Below are 15,983 nucleotides of genomic sequence, written 5' to 3'. Positions count from 1 at the left end.
AAACTTGCTTCTGCACTTTGCGGAAGGAGGGATAGAAAACATCAAACCGATTTTAGCCTAAACAAATGAAATGAAAATATGAACCTGTTTTGAAAATTGAAGTTGAGTAGAAAGTACAGATGTTTGTTTATAAAAGTAGGGAGTAAAAGTAAAAAGTGATCAGAAAAAACTCCTTACATAAAATAGAGATACCTGAAAATTATACTTCCCACCTCTGCATGTGAAGTTAGTGATTCAGACTTGGATGACATTGAAAATTAATATTCTATACATATTAATTTCAGAAGATCATTAAAAGTGTTGTTTATTAAGTAATTGATAACATGTATTTTAATACTTTAACACTGAAAAATGTACACGTTTTCTCCTTTTTCACACACTGAAATTTACATGTTTGAACAACACTAAAACACATTTTATCAGCTCTTTGCATCAAAATAACACATCTTTGTGTGTTAAAAAAGAGCCGTTTGGATCCAACTCAGCTTAAGAATTATAGGCCTATCTCTAAGCTTCCATTATTATCGAAAATTCTGGAAAAAGTAGTTGCAGATCAACTTACCACTTTTTTAGAAAAACATGATATGTATGACAAATTTCAGTCAGGTTTCCGTAAAAGTCACTCAACAGAAACCGCATTACTTAAAGTCTCTGGTGACATTATGATGTCAGCTGACTCAGGAGCATCCTCAGTCATGGTTTTGTTGGACTTGACATCTGCCTTTGACACCATTAACCATACCATCCTGATTAACAGGCTCCGGGACATAGTCGGTGTGTCCGGTCTGGCTCTGGAGTGGTTTCGGTCGTACCTCTCCAACAGATCTTTTAGTGTTTTTGTCTAAGGATCTGACATGTGGGGTACCACAGGGCTCAGTTCTGGGTCCTGTTCTTTTTCTTTTGTACATGTTACCTCTAGGACTTATAATTATTCAGTTCCCTGAGGTGTCTTATCAGCCGATGGAAGTCCATAAACTGTCCTCTTTAATTAAATGTTTAGCTTCCATTGAACAGTGGCTTGTTGACAACTACTTACAGTTGAACTCTGAGAAGTCAGAAACATTAATTATTGCCCCCGACAACCAGATATCTCTAATCAAACAGCATCTTGGTTCTCTTGGCTCATCTGTTCACCTGAGCCTCAGGTACCTTGGTGTGATGTTTGATTCTGCCATGTCCCTAGAACAACACTCTCGCCAGTTGATTAGGAATTGCCTTTTTCAGCTAAGAAACATCTCCAAACTGCGAACTTTACTGTCTAAATCTGAGTTAGAAATGGTTATTCACGCTTTTATTTCTTCTCGCTTAGATTATTGTAACAGCCTTTTTCTGTGTTTGAGCAACAGGAATATTGACCGTCTCCAGTTAGTCCAGAATGCTGCTGCTGAAAGGCTTTTAACTAAGACACGAAAAAGAGAGCACATTACACCAGTGTTACGTTCATTACACTGGCTTCCGGTACATTTTAGAATTCATTTTAAAATCTTGGTACTGACTTTTAAAGCTTTGAAGTGTGATGCCCCTGACTACATTTCTGATCTTTTAGAACCCTACGCTCCCTCTCGCAGCCTGAGATCATCTAATCAAAGGCTGTTGGTAGTCCCACGAACTCGTTTTAAGACTAGAGGTGATAGATCTTCTAGAGCGGTGGCCCCCAGGTTGTGGAATGTTCTCCCTCCATCATTACGTTGCCTTGACTGTATTTATTCTTTTAAAAAGCAGTTTAAGACTCATTTATTTAGATTGGCTTTTAATTAGATTTGTGCTGTATGTTTGATTATTAATGTATTTTATGTATTTCTGCTTTATATTACTGTGAAGCACTTTGTGGTTTTTATCCTGTGAAAAGTGCTATATAAATAAATTGATTTGATTTAATCTAATCCCACAAAAGAGATGAAAGTTAAAAGAGCACACAACATGCATTGTCCCTGAGCAGATGCAGCACATGTTAAAATTTAACACACTATGTAGTGTTTTAACACATCCAAGAGTGTAGATGAATTAAAAGACTTGGAATCATCCAAAGCAAGCAGACAGTGCAGAGAGAAAGACTAAAGAACAAAGCAAACTATGAGGAACACGAAAACAGAAGCTGAGGCAGTGCCTGCGTTGTTCTAAATATTGGTGGGGGGTGTCACGTTTTGTTGTACGTGTACAATAGTTTCTTGTTATATCAATAAAGGCTACCTGACACCCATCCGCCACCACGTTACCATAGCTGTATCGGAAGCTGTTGATTATGAGTTTATGGATGATAACACCATAACGTCTTCCTCCGCCTGCACTTTTGTTTTTTCACCGGCTCTTCCCCGCCTAGGCTCTCCACGTCACATGCGGCGCATCGTTGCAGGCGAATGGAGCCGAACCGCTATCTTCACTGACCTGGATTGTGGAGGGTCTCGATTCTGCCCAGCTCAGCGGAGAAGATAATACTGCAGGTAAACCCGGTATTTTCTTTTCATCAAATAACCACCTCAAATATTACATCTTATCTGTTTTTTGTTTTTGTTTTTTTTGCGCATGGAAGGCTTCGGCTGTGGTAACAAATAAATTGTGTATGAATAATCACAGCATGAGCACACATGCACGCAAACACGTACAGTCCCGTCATTGTAATCGCCACGTTTTTAGGCAGAAGAAAACATTAGGACGCTGTATTGGTGCCTCTTTATAATATGTGCCGCCAGTGCCATTGCTGCTTTAAGATTCATCATTATTTATTTAAATAATCATTACATTTTTTTTTAAAACAACTGTTTTCATGATCGTCTTATATCTCACCGCCAACATTCGTGGTTACAAAAAGATGTAAAGGCAGATGAATCTTGTCTCTGATCTGCTCCGCCTCGCAGATGGAATCTTGACGTGAACGATGCCGCTGCAGGGCAGCGCTGTGCCAGGAGCGTCCGCCGAGCTGAAGGAGGAGCCGGCTTGAGAAATTCCAGTAATCGTAACACCCTTAACTACACCTGGATTACAGCAAACTCACCTCACTGTTTGCACATCGATCTTCTACATGGATATGGAGGGAGCAGGATAGCGGGAAGATGAGACCAGATCTTCGCAATTTAACGCACCAACGTAGCCAATGGTAAGTTTGTTTTTTTGTTTGTATTTTTTTCAGGTTCAGGTTACCACAAAGCACGTGCAACACGTACACTGTACACTGTATAGGTTAATCAGTGTGTAAACATACTCTGATTAAGCAAGATCATGTGTTTATGTCAGATGCAGAAAAAAATCCTTTAAATGCATTAATAATAAACAAGCTATTTTATTTACTGAATATGAGTACACTGAAAAATGAAGCAAGTAAATTTACTAATGTAATATCATCTTGAACATGCATATTTCCATTTTATATCACTAACAGAACTATCACACACTATACAGTACAATAAGAATGTAACTAAGCATGCACTGAATCTCCTTGTACTTTTTAAAAAGGCTAAACAATATGTTTTTAAGTTTTCAAAAAGGGACTCTGCCTCATACAGTAGTTTGGTACTCTGCCTACCATTCCCTAACGTGAAACAGAAACCGGATGCAAGTGGGTATGGACACTGAGCTGTTACAGGGCCTGTCATATTTTCTGGGTTGACCCATTGAGACTGATTTGGGTGATTTTCAGTGGAAAATATGTCAAGAGTCACACTCTGAATTTCCAACATGTTATCTTTCAGAATGTTGTTTGACATTAAGTGACTGAACCTCAATCTGTGAACACATTTTAACATAAAATGTTCAGAAACTGACTGTCTGCAGGCTGCATTTAAAACATCATTTAAAACACATTTAGTTCAATGTCAGAGTTCTAAAGTTATTTCACCCTCGTCTTCACTCAAATAGTCACATCAACCCCCAGCTCCAACTGTGACACACCTTTTTCGACAAATGACTGATCATTGATCAGTGTGTAACATACAGTAAATGTTTGCACTGGCAGTGCTGTTGTCCACAATGTCAATGCGTGGACTATAAATTTAATTCAGAGCTGATTATAAATCTGTGATGTTATTACTGTCTGCAGTCCTTTTACACTGGTGACTGTAAAAATGTTCACGTCAAGTACGCAAAATATAAAAGTAATTGAAATTGGGGGCTTTATGAATGAGGAAATGAATCCAAGTGTCAGTCAAAGGTTCAGGTGTAGCAGGAGGGAGGGATGGAGGGTGGGAGGTCAGAGAAAAACTCTAGGTTTTGGTATCACAGAGTCTGTTAGGTTCACCCAGTCTGTTACTCTGTAACTGACTGTGTGAACTTAAGTCTATTCACAGATTGTTGCAAAAAGAGGCTGGAAAAATAAGCTATACTAAAAAAGAAATATTGTGGAAAATTCTGCAACTAAATAGATGAATTGGAGCAGGTCAGTAACATGGTTAAGTTAAGAAACACATATTAGACAGGGAAGAGATTCTCAGAGGTAAAGATGACCTGTGTGTGGAGATGAGAGAGATGGATGTGAATATTAACAAAAAACAAGCCTTTATTTAGGGCTACACACAACTATAAACAAAAGGCAAGGGAAGACTGAGGTAAACTAAACTAAACTAACAAAACAAAAGCAGAAACACCTAAACACCAGGTATATCAAGGAAAACACAAAGACTGGAAAACCTGAAACTTGGAAACACAAGAGAAGACAGGCAGATGGGCCAACAACACACGGAGGAGAAGAACTAAATACACACAGGGACAGGAAACAGGAGGGAAACACAGCTGGGGCTAATCAGAAACAACGAGACAGAGAGGAAACAAAAGCTAATGCCCTCAAAGTTTGATTAATCCCCAACACTAACTTAGTCTAATACACTCAAATGACAAACTGTCATGAATGCTGGATTTAGCTTGTACATGTTACATATGTGAACAGCAGTATGCAAAATCCAAGTAATAAGAAAACATTAGTTATCTTATCCAGATGAATGTTTTGTATCTTTCCTAAAAAAACACTTGACTCTGACACCCTGAAAAATTTTGTTTTTACATGCACAAAGGCAAAAAAAATAGCTAAATTGCAATATCTTATGTAATGGCACAGTGTCTAGTTGGTCATCCGAGACAAGTGGAGTGTTATGCAGAGCTCTACTGCTGCTGTGTGTGCATGCCTGTGTGTGCATTTTTTCATATTATGGGATCTGCAAAGGATTTTATCAGTCATGCGCTGTCTAATAGATGGGTTGTTCAGTGGCGCGTAATGAGAGAGCATGCTGTCTGAGAGAGAGAGAGAGCGAGAGAGAGCGAGAGACAGAGGAAGAAAGATGAGAAGATGAATCATGACAGTGTCTCAAAAATATAAAGGTTTGGAAGGCAAAGAGAGAGCGAGTTGACACTGTCGTGAAGATGGGGCCAAATTAGCTTTTGATTTCTGTTTCTAAAGGACTTTTCAGTTTGAATTATACAAATGCAGGAGTGTATTCCAGTGAAAGAACATAGATGGTTTAAATGTTTGGAGCCATGTTTTTCCTCCTAACAGAGACGTGTGCTAAGCCTGCCCAGGACATGCACATCGCTTACTGTCTGTGAGTCACTTTTTCAAAGCCTCCTCCACATTCCTTGCTCCTCCAGGACTAAGTGATCTTAGCTTGGTTTAAATAACACCAGTATATTTGTTGGTCTGAAGTAATCTAAATGCGAAATGTGTTTTTTAATCAATCAGATTAAACGATGATACAGATATCATTTTGACTGATTGCACTCATCACATTTCTTATTGTCCAGATTCACTGTCCAGATCCCAGAAAACTGCACATCAATTACAAGACAATCAAACAGAACTTCTTTGGACTAAAATATTGTTTAAACTTGCCAACAGCATGCTAACATGCTAATGGCTCAACTAAGACCTCCATGTACACATAGTGAGATTATGACATGATTAGCATTTTTTTGCAGGTCATATTTGCAGTTGGGTTAGAAAATCAGCACTGCTCAGTGTTAGTCATTGTTAATCGTTAACATTGACTAGGTTACTGTTAGAAATATAACACTGTCAAAAGTATTAATTTAACACTCAAAAGAGTGGACACATATAGACACTTTCTAGTGTCAATTTAACACTGGAGATTTTGCAGTGTTTGTGTCAGATTTTATGAGGACTTTAGATTTCTCGTCTACCATGCAGGAACTGTAATGTTGTTTGTCAGTTCTGTGAATGTCTTTCTGTAGATATTGTGAGAAAATCTCAGTGTTAACACACTCATCTCCAAACATCCTCCAGGTCATTGGTTGTTCTAGCGTTAGTTGTGACATTAAAGTTAGATTCACTCGCTGGGCCCACGTCCTCATTTTAGGTTTGACAGCGTTTTAGTAGATAAAGGTGAATGCCAATCTCTTCACATTGGAAGCAAGCATAATCAACACGGTCCACATGTTATTTCAAAATATTATAGATTCAACTCATCAATCCCTATGGGGTTTGCTAAATTATGTTTATCTAGAACTCCTCTCTGTCTCTAAATTTTGGAGAATTTCATGCTTGGTGTCACAGTTTAGGAGTTTGACCATAGGTGACATTTATGGTGTTATCACCCCATCGGGGCTTACCTTTCCCACTTTTCGATGATATTCCTCCCTCGACCATTTGACATTACCCTCCTTTGGCGGCGAAAAACTGATGGTGTGGCCACGTGGGTGCTATGGGAAACAAAAGCTCAGGACAAAACAGTTATTAGTCACGTGCTTCATACAAATTTTGCATATATTTTGATTTCATGTTGATTCACTGAGTGTAATGGCACACTTTAATTTGAATTTAACAAAGTTCAACACAATGGCTTTTCTTTATTTTGCTTCTGTTCTTTTGCAGTACCACATCCTAGCACATGCCCCTGTCGGTTGCATTCTACTTTTAATAATTGACTATTTTAACAGGAAAAGACCTCAGTCACGTGGACCAGTGTTTGTTATTACATAACTCTATTTTGAATGTGACAAATCTACCATTCCCCCTTGCTATTCATAAATATTGTTTTGGTTCTGGCTATTTTCCTCTATAAAATTTAATTGACTTTTTACAGTGGCCCACTATGGTCAATAGTAACATATTCCAGTCATAAGTGATATCAAAGGTTTTCTCCACTGTAGCATTTGGCATTCCCAACAATAATGTGATTCCGTAATCAAAACACAGCCGATAAAACACAATTTTCCTAATGCAAACATCAGTAACTCAAAATTGGCAGCCAAAGGGTTAAGTCTGCAGCTCCACACTCTCATGTGAAGCTACAGTCTCCCCCTCTGGTCCCTCTTATCCTCCTGCTCCTGCAAAACAAAACAAAGCATCCTCCCTTTTCTTACCGGCTGGGTGAATTGTTTGTCAGCATTTACTAATCCTACGGTAGGTGCAGTCTCTCAGTATCAAGTCAGTCAAAACTTTAGTCCACATCGTCACTCCATCACAGTCCAGTCACACGCATTCATTCACACACATCCATACCAGATATTGCTGATAGTGGAGTCTCACGTGCAACCAACCTATTCCAGTCTCCATCAACAGCAAGATGATGTCATAATTTTTAAAAGGAAAACAATTCTTTATCATTTTGGACTGGATTGACTCGCTGCAATCCTTTTAGACTTAGGACTTACCATCTAATGTGGTCAGTGTCCCATATAAGTGAATTTCTCCAAAGCCCATTATAATCATGGAAAAGCACTTTGCACACCGGTGGGTCACACCTGTCAGATTTCTTATCTCAGTGCACTGTAACAAAAGCAAAAACAAAAGTAAACCATAAAATAATAATAAAATAACAAATACTAGGGCCAGTTCCAGACAAGTCCAAGCATAAAACCGTCTCTCTCTCTCTCATAGAGGAAGAAAACAACCCAAACCTCACTGATAAAATCAACCTACTGTTAAGAAAAATCAACAGATAACTCACAGGAGTTCCTCATGAAACAATATTGTTTGGGAATTAGAACCTCAGGTGCCGTAGCATGCAGAGTTGCATTCACTGCTCCTGGCTTTAATTAGTTATTAATTAGTTTCTGATACTTTCTTGGTCTGAACTCAGACTTAAGTGTCACTCCGTGACTCTCCAATTGCGAGCTCTGTTACAATCGTCCACAAATCTGCCCAGGTCTTTCCACCTGCTGTCACTAGACCTATCAAGGGGAAATGCACCTTCTTTTGTTCCTCCAGGAATTAAATCTCAATCATAGAAAATGCAGTGCCCCGAATTAAACACTACACAGTTAGTTTATCTTTTTCACTCTGTACCACTGCTCCTCATATCTCTCACCAGGCTGTGTGAGGCACAGTGAACAATTCAGTCCAGGCCTTAAGCAGCCATAAACATCCTGAGGCATGCAGTCACGTGCAAGAAACTCCACTCTCTCACTACACACAGACAGACACAGCAGAGAATTATAGACCTTGTTTGTTAAATGTACTCTCTGGATGTATATGTGCTCTCTGGATGGCATAAAATATATTATATTATATTAATATTATATTTATTCCCAACAGTTTACATTTTTGCAAAAACTCAAATCCTCGATTTACAATTCAATTCAATTCAATTCAATTTTATTTATATAGCGCCAAATCACAACATAAGTCGCCTCAAGGCGCTTCATAGATACAGAGAAAAACCCAACAATCATATGACCCCCTATGAGCAAGCACTTTGGCAACAGTGGGAAGGAAAAACTCCCTTTTAACAGGAAGAAACCTCCGGCAGAACCAGGCTCAGGGAGGGGCGGGGCCATCTGCTGCGACCGGTTGGGGTGAGAGAAGGAAGACAGGATAAAGACATGCTGTGGAAGAGAGACAGAGGTTAATAACAGATATGATTCAATGCAGAGAGGTCTGTTAATACATAGTGAGTGAGAAAGGTGACTGGAAAGGAAAAACTCAATGCATCATGGGAATCCCCCGGCAGCCTATGTCTATTGCAGCATAACTAAGGGAGGATTCAGGGTCACCTGGTCCAGCCCTAACTATATGCTTTAGCAAAAAGGAAAGTTTGAAGTAGAGATGGCACGATACCACTTTTTTATGTCCGATACCGATACCGATATCATAAATTTGGATATCTGCCGATACCGATATGAATCCGATATAGTGTTTTTTAATCAACAAAACTGTGTTTTAAAATATCTTGCTGCATTTTGCAAGTCTGCAAGTTCATACTCAAGTTTAAAACAACAACTACACTAAAGCTATTCTGTTATACCTGTATACAAAAAAAATATTTCATAGTTCAGCAATACTGATCAATCTAATAAACTTAGACCTACACCATCCTCCCTATTCTGGTATTTTAAAGAGTACTTAGCATAAATATTAAGCAACCTAACTAATAGTGTTCCAACTCCCAGCAACAACAAAAATAAATAAATAAAAAATAGGGAACCACCCCTCACGCTCCACCTCATGATGCTTAATCGACGTAATCAACCTTAATTTGATGCAGTGTGAAAAAAAATGCACAGAAATCAATTATTTTTCAAGAAATATTAAATAGATTCAACATCTTTCTTCAACAAAATTGCAGACTGCACAGATGGTACCTTCCCAAAGGAAAATGTACTATAGCTTACTAGGGTATATATATTAGACTTAATAGTCACTATATACAGTAATTGACTTCTATTCATTTTACATCAAATTAAAACTTTGGGTGTCAGATAATTATTTATTAAAAGCTAGACATTTTAAATGAGAATAAGAAAGAAAAGTATGTCTTTGTGCCCCCTTTTCCCAGTTAATGCCCTATCGGCCCCCCTGGCTAAACTTTGCTAGATCCGCCCCTGCACAGTTACCAGCCGTCAGCTACGTAGAAAAAGATCCTCGAGTAGAAAGAAATATTAAATAAATTCTAACAACAGCTTATCAAGCTTAAACGTGCTGCTGTTGTTCAGCCGCTGGTTTGCTCTTTCTGGCGCAAAGTGGACCAAAAACAAACAAGAGAGACTCACGACAGAAAAGCCGATCAGCTGATCATTAAGCAGTTTCATGATTGAAGTAGCAGCCGGAGAGGCAGTCGCTCGTTAAGCTTAACGTGGGAATGCTTTACAAACATTCAGAGATGGACTTACACACTTGCTTTACTTCTCTCGGGGATAACTTTGTCGGAGATGAAATGCCAGGTTGCTAGCGAAGCTCCAAATGCTATCCAGACCACCGACAGGTCCCGCATGCCACAGCTGCTCTATCACGTGATGCATACTGCTCCGACGTTCTGAGGTGAGTTACGGCGTGTTGCAAGTTTTGTGAGGTGCTTTCGTGATATTTAATGGATCGGATTACATTTTTTATTTTTCTCCGATATCCGATCCAGTAATTTAGGTCAGTATCGGACCGATACCGATACATAATATCGGATCGGTCCATCTCTAGTTTGAAGCCTAATCTTGAAAGTAGAGATAGTGTCTGTCTCCCGAATCCAAACTGGAAGCTGGTTCCACAGAAGAGGGGCCTGAAAACTGAAGGCTCTGCCTCCCATTCTACTTTTAAATACTCTAGGAACAACAAGTAGGCCTGCAGAGCAAGAGCGAAGTGCTCTAATAGGGTGATATGGTACTACAAGGTCATTACGATAAGATGGGGCCTGATTATTTAAGACCTTGTATGTGAGGAGCAGGATTTTGAATTCTGGATTTAACAGGAAGCCAATGAAGGGAAGCCAAAACAGGAGAAATCTGCTCTCTCTTTCTAGTCCCTGTCAGGACTCTTGCTGCAGCATTTTGGATTAGCTGAAGGCTTTTCAGTGAGTTTTTTGGACATCCTGATAATAATGAATTACAGTAGTCCAGCCTGGAAGTAATAAATGCATGAACTAGTTTTTCAGCGTCACTCTGAGACAGGATATTTCTAATTTTAGAGATGTTGCGCAAATGGAAGAACGCAGTCTTACATATTTGTTTAATATGTGCATTGAAGGACATGTCCTGGTCAAAAATGACTCCAAGGTTCCTCACAGCGTTACTGGAGGCCAATGTAATGCCATCCAGAGTAGGAATCTGGTTAGATACCATATTTCTAGGCTTTTCAGGGCCGAGTACAATAACCTCAGTTTTATCTGAATTAAGAAGCAGAAAGTTAGCGGCCATCCAGGTCTTTATGTCTTTAAGACATTCCTGCAGTTTAACTAATTGGTGTGTGTTATCTGGCTTCATGGACAGATAGAGCTGGGTGTCATCTGCAAAGCAGTGAAAATGTATGCTATGTCTTCTAATGATGCTGCCTAAGGGAAGCATGTATAATGTAAACAGAATTGGTCCTAGCACTGAACCCTGTGGAACTCCATAATTAACCTCAGTGTGTGAAGAGGACTCTCCATTTACATGAACAAACTAGAGTCTATTAGATAGATATGATACAAACCACTGCAGCACAGTACCTGTAATACCTACAGCATGTTCTAATCGCTCTAATAGGATATTATGGTCGACAGTATTGAACGCTGCACTGAGGTCTAGCAGGACAAGCACAGAGATGAGTCCACTGTCAGAGGCCATAAGAAGATCATTTGTAACCTTCACTAAAGCTGTTTCTGTGCTGTGATGAGCTCTGAAACCTGACTGAAACTCTTCAAATAAACCATTCCTCTGCAGATGATCTGTTAGCTGTTTGACAACTACTCTTTCAAGGATTTTTGATATGAAAGGAAGGTTGGAGATTGGCCTATAATTAGCTAAGACTGCTGGGTCTAGAGATGCTTTTTGAGTAAAGGTTTAACTACAGCCAGCTTGAAGGCCTGTGGTACATAGCCGATCATTAGAGATAGGTTGATCATATTTAAGATCGAAGAATTAATTAATGGCAGGACTTCTTTGAGCAGTTTTGTAGGAATGGGGTCTAAAAGACACGTTGATGGCTTGGAGGAAGTAATTATTGAAGTTAACTCAGAAAGATCAATTGGAGAAAAAGAGTCTAACTTAACATGAATGGTACTAAGAGTAGCTGTAGATAATATTACATCTGTGGGATGATTATTGGTAATTTTTTCTCTAATGATTAAAATTTTATTTGTGAAGAAGTTCATGAAGTCATTACTAGTTAACGTTAAAGGGATTGTTGGCTCAAAAGAGCTCTGACTGTTTGTCAGCCTGGCTACAGAGCTGAAGAGAAACCTGGGGTTGTTCTTATTTTCTTCAATCAGTGATGAATAGTAAGATGTTCTGGCTTTGCGGAGGGCTTTCTTATAAAGCAGCAAACTATTTCTCCAGGCTAAATGATGATCCTCTAAATTTGTGACACGCCATTTCCTCTCCAGCTTACGAGTCATCTGCTTTAGGCTACGTGTTTGAGAATTATACCACGGAGTCAGGTACTTCTGATTAGAGACCTTAGTTTTCACAGGAGCTACAGTATCCAGAGTCGTACGTAGTGAGGAGGTGAAATTATTAACAAGATAATCGACTTCTGTTGGGGTAGCGTTCAGATAGCTGCTCTGCTCTATGTTGGTACAGGGCATTGAAGATGATAACAGTGGGTGGATTATATTCTTAAACTTAGTTACAGCGCTTTCAGAAAGACATCTACTTTGATAAAGTCTACTCTCCACCGCTGTGTAATCAATTATTGTAAATGTAAATGTTATCAGGAAATGATCAGACAGGAGAGGGTTTTCAGGAAACACTGTTAAATGTTCAGTTTCTATGCCATATGTTAAAACAAGATCTAGAGTGTGATTAAAGTGGTGGGTGGGTTCTTTTACATTTTGAGAGAAACCAATTGAGTCTAATAACAGATTAAATGCCATGTTGAGGCTGTCATTTTTAGCGTCTACATGGATGTTAAAATCACCCACAATAATTATTTTATCTGAGCTGAGAACTAAATCAGATAAAAAGTCTGAGAAATCAGACAGAAACTCTGTGTAAGGCCCAGGTGGACGATAGATGATAACAAGTAAGACTGGTTTCTGAGTTTTACAGCTGGGGTGGACGAGGCTAAGCATCAGGCTTTCAAATGAATTAAAAGTCTGTCTTGGTCTTTCATTAATTAATAGGCTGGTGTGAAAAATTGCTGCCACACCTCCCCCTCGGCCTGTGCTTCAAGATTTCTGGTAGTTAGAATGACTCGGGGGTGTTGATTCATTTAAACTAACATAATCATCCTGCTGCAACCAGGTTTCTGTAAGGCAGAGTAAATCAATTTGTTGATCAATTATTAAGTCATGTACTAACAGAGACTTGGAGGAGAGAGACCTAATATTTAATAATCCACATTTCACTGTGTTACTCTTTGGTTCAGATGTGGATACTGTATTGTTCTTTCTTTGTAATTGTTTATGTTTAAGTTGTTTGTTGCTGGTTTTTAGTTTGTTATTTGTCTTTTTGGAAGCTGACACAGTCTCTATGGAGATGGGTTTTTGGGGGGGTAGCAGGAGGAGAGAAGCTGCAGAGAGGCGTGTAAGACTGCAACTCTGCTTCCTGGTCCCAACTCTGGATAGTCATATTTTGGGGGGTTTAATAAATTTGTCCATATTTCTAGAAATGAGAGCTGCTCCATCCAAAGTGGGATGGATGCCGTCTCTCCTAACAAGACCAGGTTTCCTCCAGAAGGTTTGCCAATTATCTATGAAGCCCACATCGTTTCTGGGACACCACTCAGACAGCCAGCAATTTAAGGAGAACATGCGGCTAAACATGTCACTCCTGGTCTGATTGGGGAGGGGACCAGAGAAAACTACAGAGTCCGACATTGTTTTGGCAAAGTTGCACACCGATTCAATATTGATTTTAGTGACCTCCGATTGGCGTAACCGGGTGTCATTACTGCCGACGTGAATTATGATCTTACTGAATTTACGTTTACCCTTAGCCAGCAGTTTTAAATTTCCTTCAATGTCGCCTGCTCTGGCCCCTGGAAGACAATTGACTATGGTTGCCGGTGTCTCTAGCTTCACATGTCTGAGAACAGAATCACCAATTACCAGAGTTTGACCCCCGGCGGGTGTGTCGCCGAGTGGGGAAAAACGGTTAGACACATGAACGGGTTGGTGGTGTACCTGGGGCTTCTGTTTAGGACTATGCTTCCTCCTCACTGTGACCCAGCCGCCCTCTTTCCCCAGCTGCTTGGGGTCTGCCGGGGAACAGCTAGCGAGGCCTACGCTATCTTCGGCTGCACCAGTTACAGGGGCCTGGCTAGCTACGGGTGAACGAAGGGTGCGAAGCCGAGTCTCCAATTCAGTAATCCTGGCCTCCAGCGCTGTAAATATGCTACATTTGTTACAGATATCATTACTGCTAAAGGAGGCCGAGGAGTAACTAAACATCTGACACAATGAGCAAGAAAGTGCAGGAGGGACAGGTGTAGCCATGGTGCTAACGAGTCGGCTACGAGATAAGCTAAGCTAGCGAAACAGTACAGAGACAGTGAGTGAATACTTTGGCTATAAATTAGGTAGTGAGTACACAGAAAGTGTGCTTCGGATGAAGCACGTGAAGATTATACTATGAAAGAAGAATGTATTTAAAAGTTGTTAATTAAATTGCTAAGCAAATAAGCTACTCAGAAACACCACTGTGTTTGAGCAGGAACAGGAAGTGATACTCTACCGCAGAGCGAGCGAACACCAAGTGACATTACTTTGCTTTGTGTAGGTTGAAGACGTGTAAAGTGTGAAGGTTGATCTATAGGCTCTGTAATCAGCAAACTGTGTCGTTGGCCACTTGCACAGCAAGATACAGATTCAGACCGGATCATATCCAGATCCAAAACTGTACTGAAGTATCCAAAATCTCTGAAAGTTGAGACATTTGTAATATATTCACCTTTTCCTGTGGTTGTCAGGAAGCCATTATCTACCATTGAAAGCTAATATTAAATATAATTATAAATGCGTATGTGGTGCCCTGAGTATTTTGCGCATTAAGAACAAGTCTCAGATGTGTTCCTTATGTGTTCGTGCCCACCCCCCATCATCATTTTTTGCTATTTGTTGTGACAATAGTTTGCATCATAACACAGAGCGAAAAGCTCATTTGCTCCCACCTGATGTGATGTTAGGGCGATATTTAGTTTCGCCAGTAGGTGGCAGTGGCGGCTCAGCCAAACGGGTAACTGGCAAAATAATCCTTCACAAAAGTAACGCAGGCCAGTTATTACAATGGAAGCCGCCAGTAACACTGAATTGTTTTGCTGTGTTTCAGGTGAGAGCAATATACGAGAACTACATACATTTATGTAAAGTTGATGCTTATTTAACATGTTTGGAGTGTAATTCTTGTTTATATGGTGTTTAATGTGAGCGAATAAGGGAGTTGTTTCACGTTATCTGTGGGTAAGGCTAATAACATTTGTGCGTTAGCTAAGTCATGTTAGCCTCCTGCATTAATCTCTGTAACCGTGTTGTCCCATCAGTAAGGTGAAAGGAAACTATTAGCTGGTTTCAGTTAAAGTTATAGGAGATAGACCAGCCAGTACATGTTATGTTGTCTATTGTTACTGGTCATTTTCTCTGTGTGTTAAGGGCTGATTAATACGTGGCCATTACACGTAATGCCACAAAAGTAACGCAGGCCAGTTATTACAATGGAAGCCGCCAGTAACACTGAATTGTTTTGCTGTGTTTCAGCGCAATAAATCTTCATGTGCACCTGAATGAACCCTGTCGTCCTTCAGTGTGTAACATAATTTGGCGAGCCAGCCAGGAGCATATTTCCTGCTCCAGACAAGAACCTAGAACACATTAAATCAACATCTGGTAAAGATGGAACAACTACAGGATGAGATCAGCACAGCCTTGTGGACACTTGGGAAACCCGAACTCACCAAGGTATGCCAGCATCTTAAGTGCAGCGAACCAGCAGGGGTGGGTTTTAAAGGACAGTCCCGACGTGCTCTGATTCGGCTGGCAGAAAGTACTCTGGATGAGATTGAAAAAACAGAGGAATCTGAAGTGTTTCAGCAGTTCATCCGTGATCTCCAGTCATTCATACAGTCATTACAAGAACATCCTGTAGCTGAAGTGGAGATACAACGAGCAGAGCTCAGTGAGATAGAAAGACTGAAACAAGAG

At 39.9% G+C, this 15,983-nt stretch overlaps 1 protein-coding gene across 2 annotated transcripts in view; it reads left to right on the top strand.

Annotated features, from left to right (window-relative positions):
* The first annotated feature begins 2,235 nt into the window (after positions 1-2,235).
* adgra1a (adhesion G protein-coupled receptor A1a) overlaps positions 2,236-15,983 on the top strand; it is a 39,007-nt gene continuing 25,259 nt past the window's right edge. The window contains exons 1-2 of one of the 2 annotated variants that reach the window (XM_086271471.1): positions 2,236-2,441; positions 2,856-3,094. In XM_086271471.1, coding sequence (XP_086127597.1) covers positions 3,092-3,094 — 3 coding nt within the window. In that variant the 5' untranslated portion in view covers positions 2,236-2,441; positions 2,856-3,091. The remainder of the gene's footprint in view (positions 2,442-2,855; positions 3,095-15,983) is intronic. The other variant, XM_086271470.1, reaches the window with a different exon arrangement.

Source organism: Aulonocara sp. 'chitande type north' Nkhata Bay, linkage group LG18 (genome assembly GCF_057382095.1).
Source record: "Aulonocara sp. 'chitande type north' Nkhata Bay isolate Kocher_YH1m ecotype deep benthic linkage group LG18, A_spYH_male_GT1.1, whole genome shotgun sequence".
In the NCBI taxonomy this organism is placed as follows: Eukaryota; Metazoa; Chordata; class Actinopteri; order Cichliformes; family Cichlidae; genus Aulonocara; species Aulonocara sp. 'chitande type north' Nkhata Bay.
Note: the sequence above shows the minus strand (reverse complement) of the source record. Positions and strands in the feature narration are given on the sequence as shown.